At 42.5% G+C, this 18,023-nt stretch overlaps 1 protein-coding gene across 1 annotated transcript in view; it reads left to right on the forward strand.

Annotated features, from left to right (window-relative positions):
- Positions 1-15,897, forward strand: part of CYFIP1 (cytoplasmic FMR1 interacting protein 1) — an 83,999-nt gene extending 68,102 nt beyond the window's left edge. Inside the window, exons 25-31 of the mRNA XM_082495499.1 lie at positions 42-132; positions 8,115-8,245; positions 10,524-10,596; positions 11,782-11,876; positions 13,052-13,290; positions 14,210-14,357; positions 14,837-15,897. Of these exons, the coding sequence (XP_082351625.1) occupies positions 42-132; positions 8,115-8,245; positions 10,524-10,596; positions 11,782-11,876; positions 13,052-13,290; positions 14,210-14,357; positions 14,837-15,001 (942 nt within the window). The 3' untranslated portion in view covers positions 15,002-15,897. The remainder of the gene's footprint in view (positions 1-41; positions 133-8,114; positions 8,246-10,523; positions 10,597-11,781; positions 11,877-13,051; positions 13,291-14,209; positions 14,358-14,836) is intronic.
- Positions 15,898-18,023: the final 2,126 nt, after the last annotated feature.

An 18,023-nucleotide genomic window follows, 5' to 3' on the forward strand; every position in this document is an offset into this window, starting at 1 on the left:
CAATAACACTGACGCATTTACGCATATCTGTTTTCTCTTAGTTACAAGGGACGATTCTTCAGTATGTCAAGACCCTAATGGAAGTGATGCCTAAGATCTGTAGGTTACCAAGACATGAGTATGGCTCTCCAGGTTAGTTTACGTTTGGTGTTACCACAGTAGCCCTAATAAGATGATACTAATCACTGTCTTCTGGATCATGTGTACCTCTCTCTTTTCTCCATCACTTGTCTCTCCCAGTAATCAGCACTTAGGCCTTTCCTTTTTTTTTTTTTTTTTTCATAACAAGAATCATTGAATGCTGGACTTCCTGAAAGTGCTTAATAAAGTTTTAAGACTTCTATGCTTAGGGCAAATAAAAAGATGACAGTCTGTATATAGACAGCCTGATGGCATAATTAATCGTGAGCTGGGATGTTCGCAGTAGTTTCTATTTCTAGTCTTTCTCATAAGTGTGTTGAGCTTTTCCCTCTGCAAGTTAGCCTCTCACACTTCTTCTGTTTAAATGTCTAATTTAGATAACCCTGATTCTCTGAAAGGGCAAAGGAAGATGGAAAAGAGGCTCTTATCAAATGTAAAATAAAAGGATTGCTACTGCTGAGAGGCAAACTGCTCCTGCCAGAATAGTTATGTCTGAGGCTTGTGTGGGGCACATCTTAGCCACTTAACAGGAGGTGTGACAGTTGCAGAAGTGATTTTGAAAGCTGCTTGCCACTATGGAAAAATAATTGGCTAATTAGTATTTATCACATTGTTCACTGAAATTCTGAAACTGCTTCCCCCCCCTTCAAAATATTCCTCCTCCTCAACTTCTAATTAACACAAATTAATCCTTCCATGTGCCACCCACCTCCTGAGCATATCTTTATTTTCCCAGAGTCACTTAGGTTTATTAAATGCCACTCCAACTGGAACGAGGTTGGTTTTTTTTGCTTCCCACAGCTTGCTTGACGTTCATTACCAATGTTAAACGAAATTGAGGACGTACTAAGTGTTTCCTTCCTGTTTTTCTCCCTGGAGCGTAGAAATGGATGAATCATGGTCGTTAGCAGTATAAAAATAATCTGTCTGAGGTTTTTAGCCACTCATTAAGGTCTGACCACACAAGCAGTAGGTATTCTCAAATATAGATTATGCATCACCAGGGTCTGCGGTGCTGCAGGTGACATTAGGAAGCTCAGTTTCTTGCCAGAAATCCTCACCTGTAAGGAGTAAGTATTTGGCAGGAGGTGCCCAGGGACTTAGCAGAAACTCTCTTGAGATTAAAAGGCAATCTATCCTGTAGGAAAGGCAAAACTTTACTTGTGTGCCTTCACAGGATTGCTTAAAACATTTTAAAATCCTTCATCACTTTCCTGTTTTGTAGAAATCACAAACTGCTTTGACCTCGCAGAATCATAGAATCATAGAATTAGTGAGGTTGGAAGGGACCTTTAAGATCATCAAGTCCAACCGTTAACCTACCCTGATAAAAAAACCACCACTTCTAAACCATGTCCCTAAGCATCTCATCTACCCTTTTCTTAAACACCTCCAGGGATGGTGAATCCACCACCTCTCTGGGCAGCCTATTCCAATGTTTAATAACCCTTTCAGTGAAAAAATGCTTCCTAATATCCAATCTAAACCTGCCCTGACATAACTTGAACCCGTTTCCTCTTGTCCTATCACTTGTCACCAGGGAGAAGAGGTCAGCTCCCATCTCTCTAAAACCTCCTTTCAGGTAGTTGTAGAGGGTGATAAGGTCATATTTACTGTTGCAAAAGAAACCCCATGTGTTTAGATGCCTACTGTACCAAGACATCAGAGTAACTCTTGGTGTTACAATGCAAGATCATAGCAACTAGATTTGGACTGGATCTCAAAAACCAACCTGATTCTGTGCTCCTTCATTGCCCTTGTTCCTAAGAGGTTTTGTCTTGATGTGTATTTTTCCTGTTCTGAACTATTTCTAGCAGTGGACACTTAACTTCCCAGAGAGTTTTTTCTGCTAAGTGGCAGAGGCAGCCTCTATAGTACTGTCTCACTGCCTCTGCCTTTCCTTTCGAAGACACTAGACAGAAAACAGAAAATGCCTGTGGAAGCTCAGGGCACCTCCATCCCCCTCTCGCATCACTAAAGAATCACATTGTGCTCTTTGATGCCTCTCCATTGTGGAGCTGTCTACCCTTGGAGCAGCTCTGACTGATAAAGGAAAATGTTCTCTGCAATGGGGATGTGATGTAGCCCTCATATGGCATCTTGAGAGGAACTGCCAGACTGTAGAAGGGCAGGCTCATGCTGTGCTTGATTTGAATTCCTGTCCTCTCCTTTCTGTGCTAAATTCTCCTCTGTAGCAGTCTTTGCCACACCTTGTTTACTTGGTTCACTGAAGAAAATGCAAGCTAATACACGCCAACTGTTGTCTGTTCCCTCCTCTGCCTCTGAAGGCTTTCTGCAGAATTTAGTAGTTGTAGTAGTAAGCCTGAGTGTTACGGAGCATTTCTGTATGCTGCTTCTATTCTTTCATAACAAATTATTTAATCATTTCTTTATAATTGGCACTACTTACACATACAGACCAAAACTGTGATTCCGATCTACAAATTGAATATGTAGACTCTCATCTGTCTTGGTGTAACATGCATTTATTGATCCAGAATTAATTTCCTGAGTCCATTTTCCACGTGCAAAACAATTTAAGTATGCTCAGTAAGTAAGCCTCTAGCTATTTCATGCGCTTCAGACTTTTCATTTGGAGAGCTTTCTTTGGATTCTGTTTATTGTAATTACTTGAGCCCTAACTAATCAGCCCTCTAGACTTGTGGATTTCTAAATGGTGATTTATGCCTGCTAAAAGGAACAGGGTACAGACAGTGTCATCAGAGTTGTTCAGGACTCCGGTTCGCCAATGGGTTTGTTTCCATAGGAACAGTCTAAAGCAGTGAGGAACTTGCTCATCTTGTAGTCATAAAAATATTTGTCTAAAAATACATTAAGCATAAGGATTTTTAAAGGGACCTTTTAAAGTCACTAAAGCTCTTAAAGGAATATTGGTCTATAAAAGTTTAAACTTGAAATTTCGTCTTGGAGGTAACATTTTCTTCTGCTATTTTTCTGGGAAGCTTCCCAGTGCCCGGCGCTGCTGGCTGCTGTGTTCCTGTCTCTCCCCGAGATGATTGTGCTGCTGGCAACACATTCTAAGCTGCTTCAGCACAGCAACCTGACAAAAAACAGTCTTCCACACCTCCTTTTTCTGGAATATTTCAGGGCAGGGTCTAATAGGAACTAGCTAGCCTGGGCCAGGAGGCACAGTGGAGGTGCAGTTAGTGGCTAGAGGCTGCTGGGGAAGCATCACTTGGGGCACAGCAGAAGGGCTGATAATGCTTTGTGTTGTCCAAGGTTTTTGATCAAACTTGGATGAGTAGGAGAATAAGTTACTTTCTTGGTGGGAGTGTGGTGGCTTGAGTCCTTGTGGGGAAGAATATGAAGGGAATTTATTCATAGTTTTTTCTGGAACCTGTCTGTTGGAGAAAGATTTGGGAGGGAATCACAGACTATTTGAAAGAATTTGGGGGCAACCCAAATCACCGAGATGATTGTGAAAGGGCAGCAAGGACTGATTAGATATGCAGAACAACAGGGTATTTATTTCTAGCAAAATGAACACAGTGCACAGGCTCCGTGATCGTAATTGCCAGATACATGTATATGCTTAAACATTATGAACATTTCTGTTGAAAGGAATGGCATGACTGCTGATATGCAGAGTTACCGATGTCTCTTGTGAGCCAAAGAAGTGTTTGTAGCTAGCATTTGAAGGTCTGTATGAAAGTGAACATAAACTAAAGGTCATTACAGCACCCAGTTGCTTGTGAACAGTTTTGCTTTTACTTGACAATAGTCGTCAGTACAGTACTCTGCAGAAAATAACCCATCGCACAACTAGACCAAAAATTTTATTCAAGATCTAGTTTGTTATTAGTCAGCAAATCAGTTCCAGAATTAATAGCCCATTTTTGTCCTAATCTTTTTAGATGCCAGAATTGTTACAAGCTCTGGAACACGTTTGATTTGGGTCTGTAGGTGTGAATTGAGATTGTTTTATAGAAAATGAAAGGTGACCAAAGTGAAGAAATCCAACCAGCTTTGTGTTGCATGTGTTGATTTGTTCTGACTTCCTAAATTAATTAGTGTACAGACTGCACAGCTGAAACTTGGCATCTGCTGTTTGAGTCTGTTGAGATAGGATTTTGGAAGCAGAGATGGAACCTGATCCTTTACTAAGTAATCTTCTGTACTTTACTGGATCTATTTTATATCAACAGCCTTTGCTTCTGTTGAGATCTGTGTAAATCAGAAACTAGGATTATAAGAACGACTATTATGACACCTAATGTCATCCCATCTGCAGGAATAGAGGGGTTTAATTAAACCTGGTTTCTTGGAGAGAAGGAACAGAAAGGCTTGATTCGTTTGCCTTGCAAAATGCTATGTATATATAGCTAGTTCAGTAACTTACGAATTGCACCCACAAATAAAATCAAGGGAAAGAGGAAGGTTGCATGCAATTAAGTGAAATTAACTTTCCTAAGACACTTGTTCTTTTTCCAGGGCTTCAGTATGCAAGTGTAGTCTTTCATAAAAATACAGTTCTGGGTACTGTACAGTATAAGGAGGTGTAAATGGGAATGCCTTTGCTCAAACATTAATGAAAACATGATGGTGTATTTCTGCCACAGGACTCCGCTGGGGAGCAGATCGTGCTTTCAGTGTCAGTTCTGTTCCATCAGAAATAGCCAACTTCTGTCAACTTCTGTCTGTTTTGCCAGTAAATCAGGCTCTTTGTCTAAGGGGAAGCAGTGCACCGTTGATAGCAGCGTTTGGAACAACTGCAATCGAAATACTGGGTGTCAGATTTTCAAAATAGTGACACAATTTGTTCATGAATGCATATGTGTGGGTGTGTGTATTTATATATCTGTATATGGAGATTGGGGCTTTTGGTGAATAAAGAAGGATCATTACTAAGAACTTTGATAGGAACTCTGTGACTGTAAAAGACAATATGTAATTTTTATGGTATGAACTTCAAGCCTCTCTGACTTCTGCTGTCCCGCTGCTTTTGGGTGAACTTACTGTCTTGCTTTGGTTTCAGTTGCACCTTCAGTATGGGTTTAGGTAATAGCATTCCTTGTTGCTGGTCACAGTCCTCTGTGTTGCTCCTGGTTTTTCTTCTGTGCTATCCTGCTCCTTTATATTTGCTGTGAGCAACTTGGGTTACTCTCAGGGTTTCACTCCAGAGCTGCCCATATAACATGGATAAAATTTTATCATCGTTTTTCTGGCCATCAATCTCTTCTGAAACTACCCACAAAATCTACAGGCTGGGAGAGTGTGACACATCCCCCTAGCTTTCCATCCCCATCATGACCAATGGTTGTTTCCATGTTGCGGTAGCAGAATCGTCCTTGCTGCTCTGCTCGGCTTCTGTTTCTTGCCAAATTGCTCCCGAATTGCCATTCAAGATAAAGGGAAAAACATCCCCATGTATATCCTTGTCACCAGTATGCTGCTTGCTCAGATAGTGCTTTCTCGCCATGGTAACTATGTGAAGTCTACAGTTACTGTGTTTCAGGGAGTCTTCCAGCCCTTCTGGTAGTTCACCATCAATCTCTCTACATGCCATGGATACTAAGACCAAAAGCGTTGGTAGATACTCTAGTTTGATTTCCTCCATGGCACAGACCTAAGTCCAAGATAAGCCCGTGTACTTTTGCTTCCAGAAAGGCATCCAGTCTTGGTATGAGGAAAGTATTTGACTTGGCTTCTAGCAGTTGATCCTTAGAAGACCTTTATTGTTAAGTGTGGAAGGCCTTTCATTGGCAGAGAAAAACACAAAGGGAATATTAGGGCATATAAATAAAACACATGTAGACTTGTGGTAAAGCTTGCTTCAGTTCCCTCACTCTTGTGTTTTTTTCCCTAGCATCAAAAATTTTATTTGAAAAATTTTCTACCGTACCAATGTGCTTTTTCAACCTTGTGTTTAAAATAGGAATCCCAGTATTCAGCACTGCAGCATCTCATTGCTATGCTGGGCAGGCGCGTTTAAACAGAAAACACAAGTGCTCACTACTGCTCGACCACCTAGGAATTGCAACTGGCCTTTATACCACAGTGTTGAATGGACACGGACAGTCTTTTGCAGAGCTTTTTCATTTTGTTGTCCCCATGTTATAGGGAGGGGGGAGTTCATGATGCGCTGGCATGACTTCTTTGCTTTTTAGATAGTTTTAAATGCATTTCTTTTGAATAGATCAAGCTCAGCAAGCACTTGTTACCTATCTCCATTAGTTTTTCAGTTCTGCTTTTTTATTCAGTCACTAAACTACTCAAGTTAGGTCTGAAATTTATCTCTGCTGAACGTGTGTGGGAACACTCATTTACTGCAAATATTCTATTCACAAACAGTTCTTTGAGATATAACAGAGCCAGCCCTGCATTCCCTCACCATGCACTTTATTAATGTTTCATGTTACTAATTTTAATGATGTGAGGTTTTCTGTAGAAGTATGTGGGTTAGCTGTACAGTCCTTCCTTCACTGTATGTTTTCAAGTTCCTTTGCTGAATTTGAGGGATTTCCTTGGCATAGATATGCTCCAGGCTCTATTTTATGTTTGGACGCTCCCCTCTCAGCCATTGCCTTGCTGGGTAAATACTGAAGTCTAATCTCCTGCATGGGAAGTGTTGGTCAGCTGCGCCCAAGGAACACGTGGGAGGGTGGTGGAGGGCATATATGCTCTTTCCTTGTCTCCTGTAAATTGCTTTAGATGTCATGAGGTGGAGATTTAACTGTCTGACTTAATTCAGTGTAATGGAAATGAACTGCTGTATGTGGCATGCAATTTGAAAGCTTTGCACAATGTATTTCCTTCTGTCATTAGTTGAGGTTTTTGGTGGCTTTTTAGAAGGGCCAGGCTTCTGCAGACAGATGAAAAAAAGCTGATAAAAATTAACTTGTAAAAAGGCAGAGACCTGTCTGACTTACTCTACTTTTCGTCACCCATCCTGCCCATCACTTTAACCTCTGTGGTTCTGACCAGCTCAGGTCCCTGCAGAAGCCGCCCAGCCCAGGGTTTCCTGGGCTTGTCTCTAACCAAAGGACTGCACAACCTTTCTGGGGCTGAGGGGGAAGGAGCTGGAAATCCACCAGCACGCTACGCATCACCATTTTTTGGGAGAGGTTTGGTGGAAAAGACATATGTTTATGTAGATTATGTGGTTTTGAGAATCATAATTTTAGCTGTTTTTTAACAGTTTTCGGCAAACTTTGACAGAAACAGTGTTCTGACTGTGCTCGTCAGTGGGATCTGATGTACCCTTGCCAGCAGTGCTTGACTTGTGATTTCTGTATTTAATTGCTTTGTGAGGTTGCAGATCACCTCTGGCTTTCTCTGGCACTGTCAGAGTCATAGCCAGACACCACCCCTGTTCCCTGTCTCTTGAGCATTCTGCTCCTTGCTGGTTCTGTCATCCTGGAAAATAACAGCTGCAAATTGAAAGTGTCGGGTGGTGCAGCAGGTTGGGGGACAGAGGCTGGAACAGGACTCAGCAGATGAGAGGCCTAGTCTATCTTCCTGCTCTTGGATATTATTTTCTTACCTCTTACACTGGCTCCCTTTTCCAGGGGTGAGAAGCTGGCACTCCATTGTTCATGATTTATCCAGTTAAAAAGGTCATCACACCACTGGCTTAACACTTCGTAACCTCTTATTTTTTAATGTATTTAAATACTGCTCCTTTCAGTTTCCTCTAGACTGGATGTCTGGGGATAAAAAATATTGTGTGCTGGTACATGGAGAGAGAACTCTAAACCTGCACCCTCGGTTAGTTGTGCTCTGACGCAGTGTACATATGCACGTTCAGTGCAGCCTTTGAATAGGCAAATTGGTTAGAAAATTAGTGTGGTTTTGAGGCAGAAAGAAAAATTGATCCTGATCTGTGTGACTCTTATCCACATGACCAGAATCTTTTGTCTGCTTTCCCAAGGTAGCAGGTGTGCCTATGTGATCATCACTAGATTTTGTTCTAGCTCCTGAGATTTTATTTTTTGCTTCTCTTTTGATTTCAGGGATCTTGGAGTTTTTTCACCATCAGTTGAAGGACATCGTTGAATATGCAGAACTGAAGACTGTCTGCTTCCAGAATTTGCGGGAAGTGGGAAATGCTGTCCTGTTTTGCCTTCTCATTGAACAGAGCCTGGTAGGTGCCTGCTGTGCTAGCTTAAAACCCATCTGTCTCAAAATGTACTCTCCAATTTTTGTTACTAACGTCACAAATAACAAGGTTGAAATCTGCAAGTTTGCTGTTGCTGATGGGCAGATGGGTAGAAACAGTTCCCTGCTCTGATCTCTTACAGTCTTGGAGGGGCTTTCATGTCTGCGAGATAGCAGGGATGCCTGACTTTGGGTGAGAGACATTACCTTGTGTGCAGTACCTGAGGATCAAATATTATGACCTTGATCATAAATTATGATCAAATACAGTATTCCTGCAGCCAGTCACAGTGTGGCTACTCTCTTTATGTCAATGAGTTGTGCGTCTGGTACTGTTATTTTCCTTTCCTGCTTGTCATTCCTGGTGTCATCTGAGATATCGCAAAGTTAACGTGGACTTCTTGAACATTATTCTTGCTGCTTGGATGGCTGACAGTGGCGCCCGGTCTACCAGACATTCGTTCATCTGTCTTAGCTTGAATGAAGCTGTGAAACATGTCCAGTCTTTCAGCTGCTTCCTATATGCCCAGCTTCTACCTTACAGCATGCAAAGCTGCCTGCTGCTGAGGGCATGGTGCTACAATTGCTCTTTATCCCTACCTCTTGTTTTCTTTTCCCACTCTTCTTCCACGTTATTACTGTCAGCTGTTCAAACAAAAGGGCCAGACATACAATTTCTTTGTCTTCGTGCTTTTGGGTGCTTACAAAGGGAAAGGCGGGCATTGCTTATGGACCAGAACAGCAACAAGTGTGCAGTCTTCCCTTTCTTTACCTGCGTTGTGCCTTCGAGACTTGGGTGGGGAGTTTCTCCCCTGCCTGTGTGTATGGGGCGCTCTGCCCATGCTGTGTGAGCACACGCTGCCGCTGAGGCTGGGCTGCCCGTCATGTAGAGATCTTTGCTGACTGCAAACCAGCTATGTCATTTCCTCAGCAAGCTGGCCAGGGGCCTGCTGCTGCACAAAAATAAATCCTCACGTAAGAATCCTTCTCTAGGGTGTATTAAAGCTGTTGATATTAGAGAAGGTAACAAAGACATGCTGTTTCTCAGAGTCCTGTTCATGGTGTTAGAGGGTCTCTGCCTCATGGTGGAGAGTAGTTGGAGGGACAGGTGACAAGCAACGAACCCGTATTCAGTAATGGGATAGCTGAAACAAAATGAGGAACTGGATTACTTTGGGTTCAGGCTAACAGGGTATGTGGTGAAAGGCCAGGCAGGTGAGGGTCCTCACTGCTTCCTGGGAGGATTGCTGGAGAGCGTACCAAAGTGACACCAGCACTGGAGGTATCTTCTTTGAGATGTCACTTCGGTGACGCTTTCTAGTAATACACCCCTGCTCGCTGCCCCTCTTCTTGTTTTTGCCCTCAGTGCTGCCCCGATGTCCTGTCATGTGTTTCAGTATTTCTCCGTTGTGGTCATCTATCATACCCTAACTAGACTTTACCCCAGTGCAAAATGCAGCTCTGTAGTGCGTCTCTGCTAGTGGGTGGGTCTCGTTAATCTTGACTGCCTAGCACATGTGTTTTCATGGTGTTGCCATCAAGGAATTAGACCTAGGAAAGGCCCATGAGCCCTGGCCTTGCCGAGTGTATGGCTGTGAACATCTCTTTTGATACTAGGTGCTGAGGGATTACAAATGAGCAGGGCCACTGTTCCAAAAATTAGGAGAGGGGCATAGCAAAGTCATGCCTCTGCTTCTGGTCATCTCTGTATTTTTTTCTGCACGTACGGCAGCCAAGAACCAGGACACATCTGTCTCCTCCCCTTCCCTGTCCTTTAAGATGTAAAATACTTCCCGAGAGGTGGTTCAGTGCTGTTATCGTATGTCTCAGCCTGCCTGGCGGGGAGATGCACCCACCACGGTAGATAAGGGGTTGTGGGAATAGTGTTGGTAAAAATAACCAAGCAGTGAGTCGTCTTCTTCACCCTCCTGTTTGCCTGTGCAGGAGCCGTCTGCCGCTTTCACACCAAAATTACTCATTTTGCATTAGTCTTTTTAATAAATACCCTGTCCTTTTCAAACTGCCAGCTCAGGGTGGGAGGAGAGCTGCTGGAGTTTATTTGGGAATCTAAGGTAACCTGGTGAATCAAATCGTCTTTGAGGGTGATCCTGTGAGGAGAGCGAGGGCTCGTAGTGGCTCCTGCACTGGAGGCTGGCTGCCCTCTGGTGTTTCTACGACGGCGTGCTTTTGAAAGCCCGTTTTGGGGATCTGGTGTGGTTTGGGGATTCTAGTCCTAAATGCTTCTTGTTTCCTTTTTGTTCCAGTCCCTAGAGGAGGTGTGTGACCTGTTGCATGCGGCGCCGTTCCAGAATATCCTGCCCAGAGTTCACGTCAAAGGTATCGGCTAAGTGAAAACACCTTCCTTGGGTAATGCTTTCCACTTTTCTTACCTGCTGCTGTGGTTTCAGTGACCATCCCCAGTCATCCTTTACAACATGGCTGTTAATTACAGACAGAGGTAACAGATTCAGGCCTGATTGCCTGGCTGAAAAATATGTGCTTCTTAGCAAGGCTCAGCACAAATTACAAGAGGAGGAGGAGGAATACCGTGACAGAGAGAAGTGGGATGGATACCCAGGGCAGTATTACCCCTCTATGTGGATGTGGTGAGAGGCTTTTCCGAAAGTGCTGTTTAGCTTATACAATTGTCAATTAAATGGGGTAGGCTTGATCATACAGGGTATGGGAAGTCTGTCAGCAGAGTAAGTAAATACAAGTGGTCCCTGGTCCCAGTAGACTTTTCACATGACTTTTTACTAAACTGGGCATGCAGCGGTGAACATTTGCAGGATTGCTTCCTCTGGTGTCTGCTTTCCTCATCCTTCATCATCAGAAAGTGAGCTTTTTTTTTTCCCTCCTCATACTTCTTTCTGTGTTGCTCCTGTGCCTCCTTTCCTTTCCCTTTCTCGCTGCCAGAGCAGCTGATTTGTTCTGCTTGGAAAAATCCCATCAGCTAAAAATCTTTTGAGAATATTTCCAGACTCACTGTAGCTACTTGCATCTCTGCCTAAAACTAATCAGATCATTGTAAACAGTATTTTCCCATTTGCCGGAGAACACTTTCTACTTGCCAGTGACGAGGGGGTGCCAACTGCTTTTTTAAGCCTTGTTATACACAGAATTCCACCCTCATTATACCCCCCCTTTTAGAGTCAAGCATTTTATTTATGAGAAGGACAATTTAGTTGGCTTAGTACAAGTGGGAGTCAAATATGTTATCATCATCAGCATAATAGAGACTTATATTCGGTCTTCAATTTAGTCAATTAAATGTATTCTACTACAAATCCTTGGTTTCTTTTTGTTTGCACATACAATGCAACATCTTAAAATATAATTTTTTCTAAATGCACATTGAAGATTAACGGACTTGTAAAAATAACTTACCCTGTTTTTCACTGCACTGAATAAAGATTGTGTAAAAATAAGAATTTTCTTGCTTAATTTCAATTTATAAAATTAGGTTGGCTACCAATTAAATGAATCAGTGGTTTCTCTTTTTTTTTTTTTCCTTCCTTTCAGAGGGTGAAAGACTCGATGCTAAAATGAAGAGGCTAGAATCAAAATACGCTCCACTACATTTAGTTCCTCTCATTGAAAGACTAGGAACACCCCAGGTAATTGCTGTCATTTGTGTCAGAGGCAATTCAAGAAGTTTCTGAGCCCTAGAAAGTCCATCCTTTCACATGGGCTGACAGCTGTGTCAGAACTTCAACCTGCACTCTAGCTTGTTCACACAATGGGTTTATTCATTATTTTTTCAGATCCATGGATTTGGTAAAGCCGTTAAAGCTCAGAAGTTTAAAACATTTGAGACTGGCGTGAAATGGACATGTTTTGGGGAAAATGCTAATTTGTATGTGTGTTGCTATGTGATACCCTCTCGGTATAAAGACCAGCCTGGGAGGTCCTAGTGCAAATTCCACCAAAAGCAATCAGTTTTCTTGTGCACATGTATATATATATATTTTAAAAGAAATTACTCCTCTCAGCCAGATTGTTAGAAACTCTAGGAAAATGAGCTGAGCTGAGCTTTCCTGGAAACACAGTGACCAAAGAGAACGTTCTTGAACTGCCTTTGCAGTTTCAGCACAATTTTCCTTTCTCTCAGCGCGAGAGGTACATTAATTCCCTGCTAACCTTAGCAGTTTACAAGTGATGGGGATGTGAATAGTAGAAACTAAAAGCGCAGTGCTCTGAAGCAGACTTCAGGCTGCTTTTATCATCATACATGCTGCAGCTTGGTAGGTGCTGTTGCACTGTAGGAGGGCGCTCTCGATGTGATGGCACAAGCTGGGGCAAGCCCCAACAGGCATTGCCATCTATGGGTTTTGTCTGAGCCTGTTCATGCTGTCTTTAGAGCTTCCCCATCTCTAACAGCAGCAGCTGAGGGAGATACACAGAAGAGCCCAGGCAGGAGCTACAGCCCATAGTAGCAGCAGAGCACTGAAATCTTTGGTTTTGCTTTCTGCCTCCATTCAGGCAAAGAATGCTTTAAACTTTCCTGGGACTAGGCCAGGATTAGCATTACCGCAGTTAATGTTACTTAATTTCAAGCCTGTCTGCTTGAAAAGGCTTTCATGGTTTTCTCTGAATGTTTTTTTCCACTGAACTGAACCACAGGTTAGTGGTCTCTGACCTCACTTAAAGTCAGGAGATATTTCTCCTAGAATAAAGCAAGTAAAACTGAAAAACATGTTGGTTTGGGGTTTTTTTTTGTTTGTTTTTAAATAAAGTCTTGCAGTCAAGTGGCTTTTACCAGAATTTTGCACTTTCTTCTCCCTGCCTCTAGCAAATAGCAATCGCAAGAGAAGGGGACTTGCTGACCAAAGAACGCCTCTGCTGTGGCCTGTCCATGTTTGAGGTTATCTTGACGCGCATCCGCTCCTTCCTGGATGATCCTATCTGGCGCGGGCCCCTGCCCAGCAACGGGGTGATGCACGTGGACGAGTGCGTGGAATTCCATCGCCTCTGGAGCGCCATGCAGTTCGTCTACTGCATCCCCGTGGGAACGCACGAGTTCACTGTGGAGTACGTACTGCCAGCTGCCCGTGGTCCCACCTGTGGCCAACAGTGCTCCACTTGTCCTCCCTGTAACTGGCTGGGGGGGCCCAGAATGGAAGCGTTTGTTCGCCTGTCTGCAAGAGCTTAGTGCGGGAACAAGGGAAAGTGCTGCCATCGCTGAGAGGGGCTCATAATCCATTAACACTGATATTATTGTATCTTTAACAAAAATCACCCTCTATTTTAATTACTGGCCGTGTATAATGAGCGATCGTATGACATCAGGCTCTAGCACACGTCTTTCAGTAGCAGTCAGACCCCTGCAAACACTGAACTTGCATGCACCAACGCTCAGCTATTTTATTTATTTCTAACAGGTATTTTCTTCTCTGAATTAAGAGCAAGAATGAGCACTTGGAAGTTGACGTGATTAACATGAGCTAACCAGGAACTGCAGTTCTTGGTTTTGTTAATAATATCCTTATTTTGAAAACTGTTGAGCTGTAACGTGCTTTTCGCTGAGCAGTTATGGAGGCAACAGCCCAGGGCGTTTGCTTCCTTTCATGCCTCAACCCAAAGGAGCAGAGTGGCGTTGGATTCCTACTTCACTTTCTTTGAAAGTGTTCTTTCCTTTGAAAATGAAATGCAATGCCACTGGAGTCTAATGGGGAGTAAATGTTTTTGGAGGAAACGCTACGTTGTGTAAAACTGGGGGGGACATACACTTCTGTTTTTCTGTTAAGCATCCATTTCCATCGCTTGTGGTATCTGCAAAGAGAACTTAATTTACTGGAGAGGTTGCAGTATTTTCTAGATTAATGTCTGACATACTCTAGAGTGATACATATGTAGTTTAGTATAATGGCTGATTCCCGAGCATTTATTGTGGATATGTTTCTGAAGACGCAGGTGTGACGTGCTTTATGTGGTGTGTTCCCTGTTTCAGGCAGTGCTTTGGGGATGGCTTGCACTGGGCGGGCTGTATGATCATCGTCCTTTTGGGGCAGCAGCGTCGCTTTGATGTGCTGGATTTCTGCTACCACCTGTTGAAAGTCCAAAAGCACGATGGCAAAGACGAGGTTATAAAGAATGTGGTGAGTTGAAAACGTCTGTTCTGCATTCGCTGTAGTAATAAAGACAACAGTAAATCAGTGCTGTTTGTACTCAGATGCAGTATAGGTGTAGCAATTGTTTTTAGGATGAAATGCTGAAAACGAGGGCACCAGGGGTTTTAGGAACAAAAGATTAAGGCATTAGTGCGGGAGTTTGAAGACTGGTCAGTGAGAATTCCGATTTCCTGAATATGTGGGATTTTCGTAATGCTTTCCGTGTTATATATGTGCATTCAAGTTATGACAAGGTTGCTGTAAATTGCCCTTTTTTGTACAAAAAGCAGTACTGTCAAAACCCCAAATTTTCCTTGGATTTTCACTGGATTAGCAGTGTAATGGAAACATTCATAACGTTAGTGGGAAATGTGAGGTAATGGCATTTGCTGCTTTTGTGTCTAGGGCTTTTTATCTCCAAAGCTATTTCCTGTGCATCTGTTTATGTTTTTTCTTGATGTTTGCAGCCTTTGAAGAAAATGGTTGAGAGAATTCGCAAGTTCCAGATTCTGAATGATGAAATAATTGCTATTTTGGACAAGTATTTGAAGTCCGGCGACGGAGAGAGCACACCCGTGGAACACGTGCGCTGCTTCCAGCCGCCTATTCATCAGTCCCTTGCCAGCAACTAGGCTTCCCTCCTAACGATACGTTTTGCACCTATTTAGGCTAAAAATATGAGAAAGAAAAAAAACCACCCGTCTGCAAACCACACCAACAGTTCTAAGGAGTACTCGCATCTGCATTTTCCAGTATGCCTGCGCCATGCGAGTGCTGCGCTGTCCTCTTCGGTCTCCAAGCACAGTAACTGTATACAATCTATACTTATTTTTCTAGGCTAAAATTTTATACACTTTGATTAAAAACCTGCGACTGTAAAAGATTTTTGAAATCTCTTTGCATTCCTGTATGCAGGTGGCCATTTTAGACTGGACTGGTGTAATTTCCCCCAAAGCTATCAAAATAATAGCTGTGGAGGATAGGAAACGGTTCTGTAGAAAAAAATTTTTAGAAATCAAATCCTAATTGTTTGTATTAGAGCATTAATTGCTTAATTAGCCTTTATTAAAAAAACAACCAACAAACTCTGCTGGTGCTTTGTGAATGATTTTTCTAGTCAGTTCTTCCTCTTTGCAAAACTATTCTCTGACATCAGTAATTATGGAAATGAAGGCTAATTAAGGTGATTGTTTCAAAGTTATTTAACATGGAGGTGTCTGACAGTATTCTGATCTTGTTAAAAGGCAGTAGTTTGATTAGAATGGGGACTGTTTACTTTTTCTTAATGAGAGCTTCTAACACAACTTATATATTGGTTGGCGATACGTTACCTGTGTACCAAAATACATGTTTACACGTGGTAAGGAATTCTTGTTTACAAGAATGTTGACTACAGTGATCAGGTGTAATCTGTCCCAGTACACAAACTCTAATGATGTTAATCATTATTTACTTATGGAAAGTATTTGTTTAATTACACTAACTGTATCATGCAAACATGGTGTCAGTAAAATTGTTTGTAAAACTTTACAGCTGTAAAACTTGAATTTTAAAGCAGCCTGTTCAGCCAAAAGCAGGAACTCCTGCTTGCTTCCTGCAGGATCCTAACGGAGCTTTTCAGTTGGCTGGTAGGATCAACCCCAAACAAACGTGAGTTAAGATGCCCGGAACAGAGAGAGATGGATAATTACACGTTTTGTTCAGAATATGGATTTCTGGAGATGTTATTTGGTTAATGTTTCTTGGTGTGACACCAAGGCGGCATCCTTTTGAGAACCCATCTTCCTCCCTTCCCTGTTGCCGGTTCAAGGTCCGGTTACAGCCCAGCTTTTCTCCTGCTCAGCTCTTCTCAGAGGTTTCACAGCAATGGAATTGAGTCCCATAATGGGCAGAAACAAGCATCTGCGAGAGGAATGCGAAGATATCGAGGTGGTAGGGAACTGGATTTTGAGGAAAGGAAAGAAATTAACTGTGAAATTCCTCAGCGAAACAGAGGATAGAGATTTGCCAGCCAATCTATAGGCCAATTTCCATGACCACAGGTTTTCCGAGGATGCATGTGCTCGAGATGTGCTATTCTGGAGTGGTCCCTGTTGTGGTGAGGGCGCACACAAGGCTGCCACTGCGTGGGAGACAGCAGTAGGAAACACTTGTGCTTTGTTATGCCAGCTCGTTGCAGGATTTCTTTTACAAGATGCTTAACAGTTTTCTTTAAGAAACGTTTCTTTTTTGTCCTTTGCAGCACTGTGCCAAGATTTCTAGTCAACCAAACATTATTCCCTCTGCTTCAGGCTTCAGTTGAGGAAATGAACAACTTTATTTGTTGAGACAATCATTGATTTAGGGATAAATCTCACACACTAAAGGCTGTGACTTGGCCCTGTGCTGCAGAAATGGTTAACTAACAGAGCCTGATTTTTTTTTTGTTTTATCATGGTGCGAGTAAAGAAAGTTCCAATTCTTACTAGTTAAGTGGCAGCACCAAGCAGATTCATCTCTAACATCTTAAAACTATGAGCCTTCATGTGTACTTTATGATCACTTTTTTCCCTTTAGTTGTGAGTTTAAGAGAATTCAGACGTTAGTCCTATGAGATGTTTGCTTCACATTTTCCAAAGGTAGGTTACTATTTTTTCAACAGGATTATTAGACTTGATGGGAGCTAAAACCTCTTCACCTGGTATAACTGCTTCTCCTACCTAAAAGGAAAAATGCAGGGAGGTGCACAAAAGGTGTAACTTTTTCATTTTTATTTATTTATCATCAAAACCCGGTGTGTTTGGAGGCCAAAGTGCCTACCACAACATAAAGTAACAGACTCCACTGTGTGAAATTGTAACCCGCTCTTTGGACAGGCTGATGCTTCGGTACCAGAAGCGGCTACCCAGAGTTCAGTGACTTCTCAGCAGTTTGACTTCTTCCCTACCGCTCCCTGTGACTGTGCTCTTTGTTGCGTAAGCATTAGAGGGATGAGTTTCCGTGACTGAGCACTGCTGATGTGATGTCCCTTAAAATCAGGCAGCGGTTCAAATCCTGTTCTTCAGCCAGAGTTTAAAGAGTCTTGCTTGACACCTCAGCCCCTCCTGCACATAGGACATGTAGTTAGTCTCAAAGTGGGAACTGTTTTTTTCCTCCTAATAAATTATACGCTTGAACAAGTGCTGACAACTTACAGCAGTAACTAGTTGTCTCTGTCCCAAATAATTTCTAACCTGTAGTAGAAATGTTCTTACAAAAACTCCCATCATTAATTTTCATTTTTTGCCTTTATGAACTTTAATTACCACTCACCTCCCTCACCCCTTTTTTAAGCAATGACATTATGTTCCAATTTTCTGGCCCTTTTTTAAAAAACTTACTGGCTGTGACACTAATTGTGTTACTGCAAACAAAACTGCAATTCTGTGCGTTGAGGCTGTAACATCAAAAGCAGGTCCACAGAGCCAGGGCGGGGTGGTGCAGCAAACACCAAACCTGGCCTCTTTTAGACAAGGAGTAGCTTTTTTTTTTTACTACTATTAACAACTCAAATCCTTCCTCCTGCATAAACCGGCATGGCGGGAGCTACTACCTCACCTACCCCAGCAGAGCAGAAGCTGCCAGCCAGTTTCTCTGATTTGGCACAGCTGTTTTTTTTTTTTTTATATAAATCCT

Source organism: Vanellus vanellus, assembly GCF_965231255.1.
Source record: "Vanellus vanellus genome assembly, chromosome: 1".
Classification (NCBI taxonomy): Eukaryota; Metazoa; Chordata; class Aves; order Charadriiformes; family Charadriidae; genus Vanellus; species Vanellus vanellus.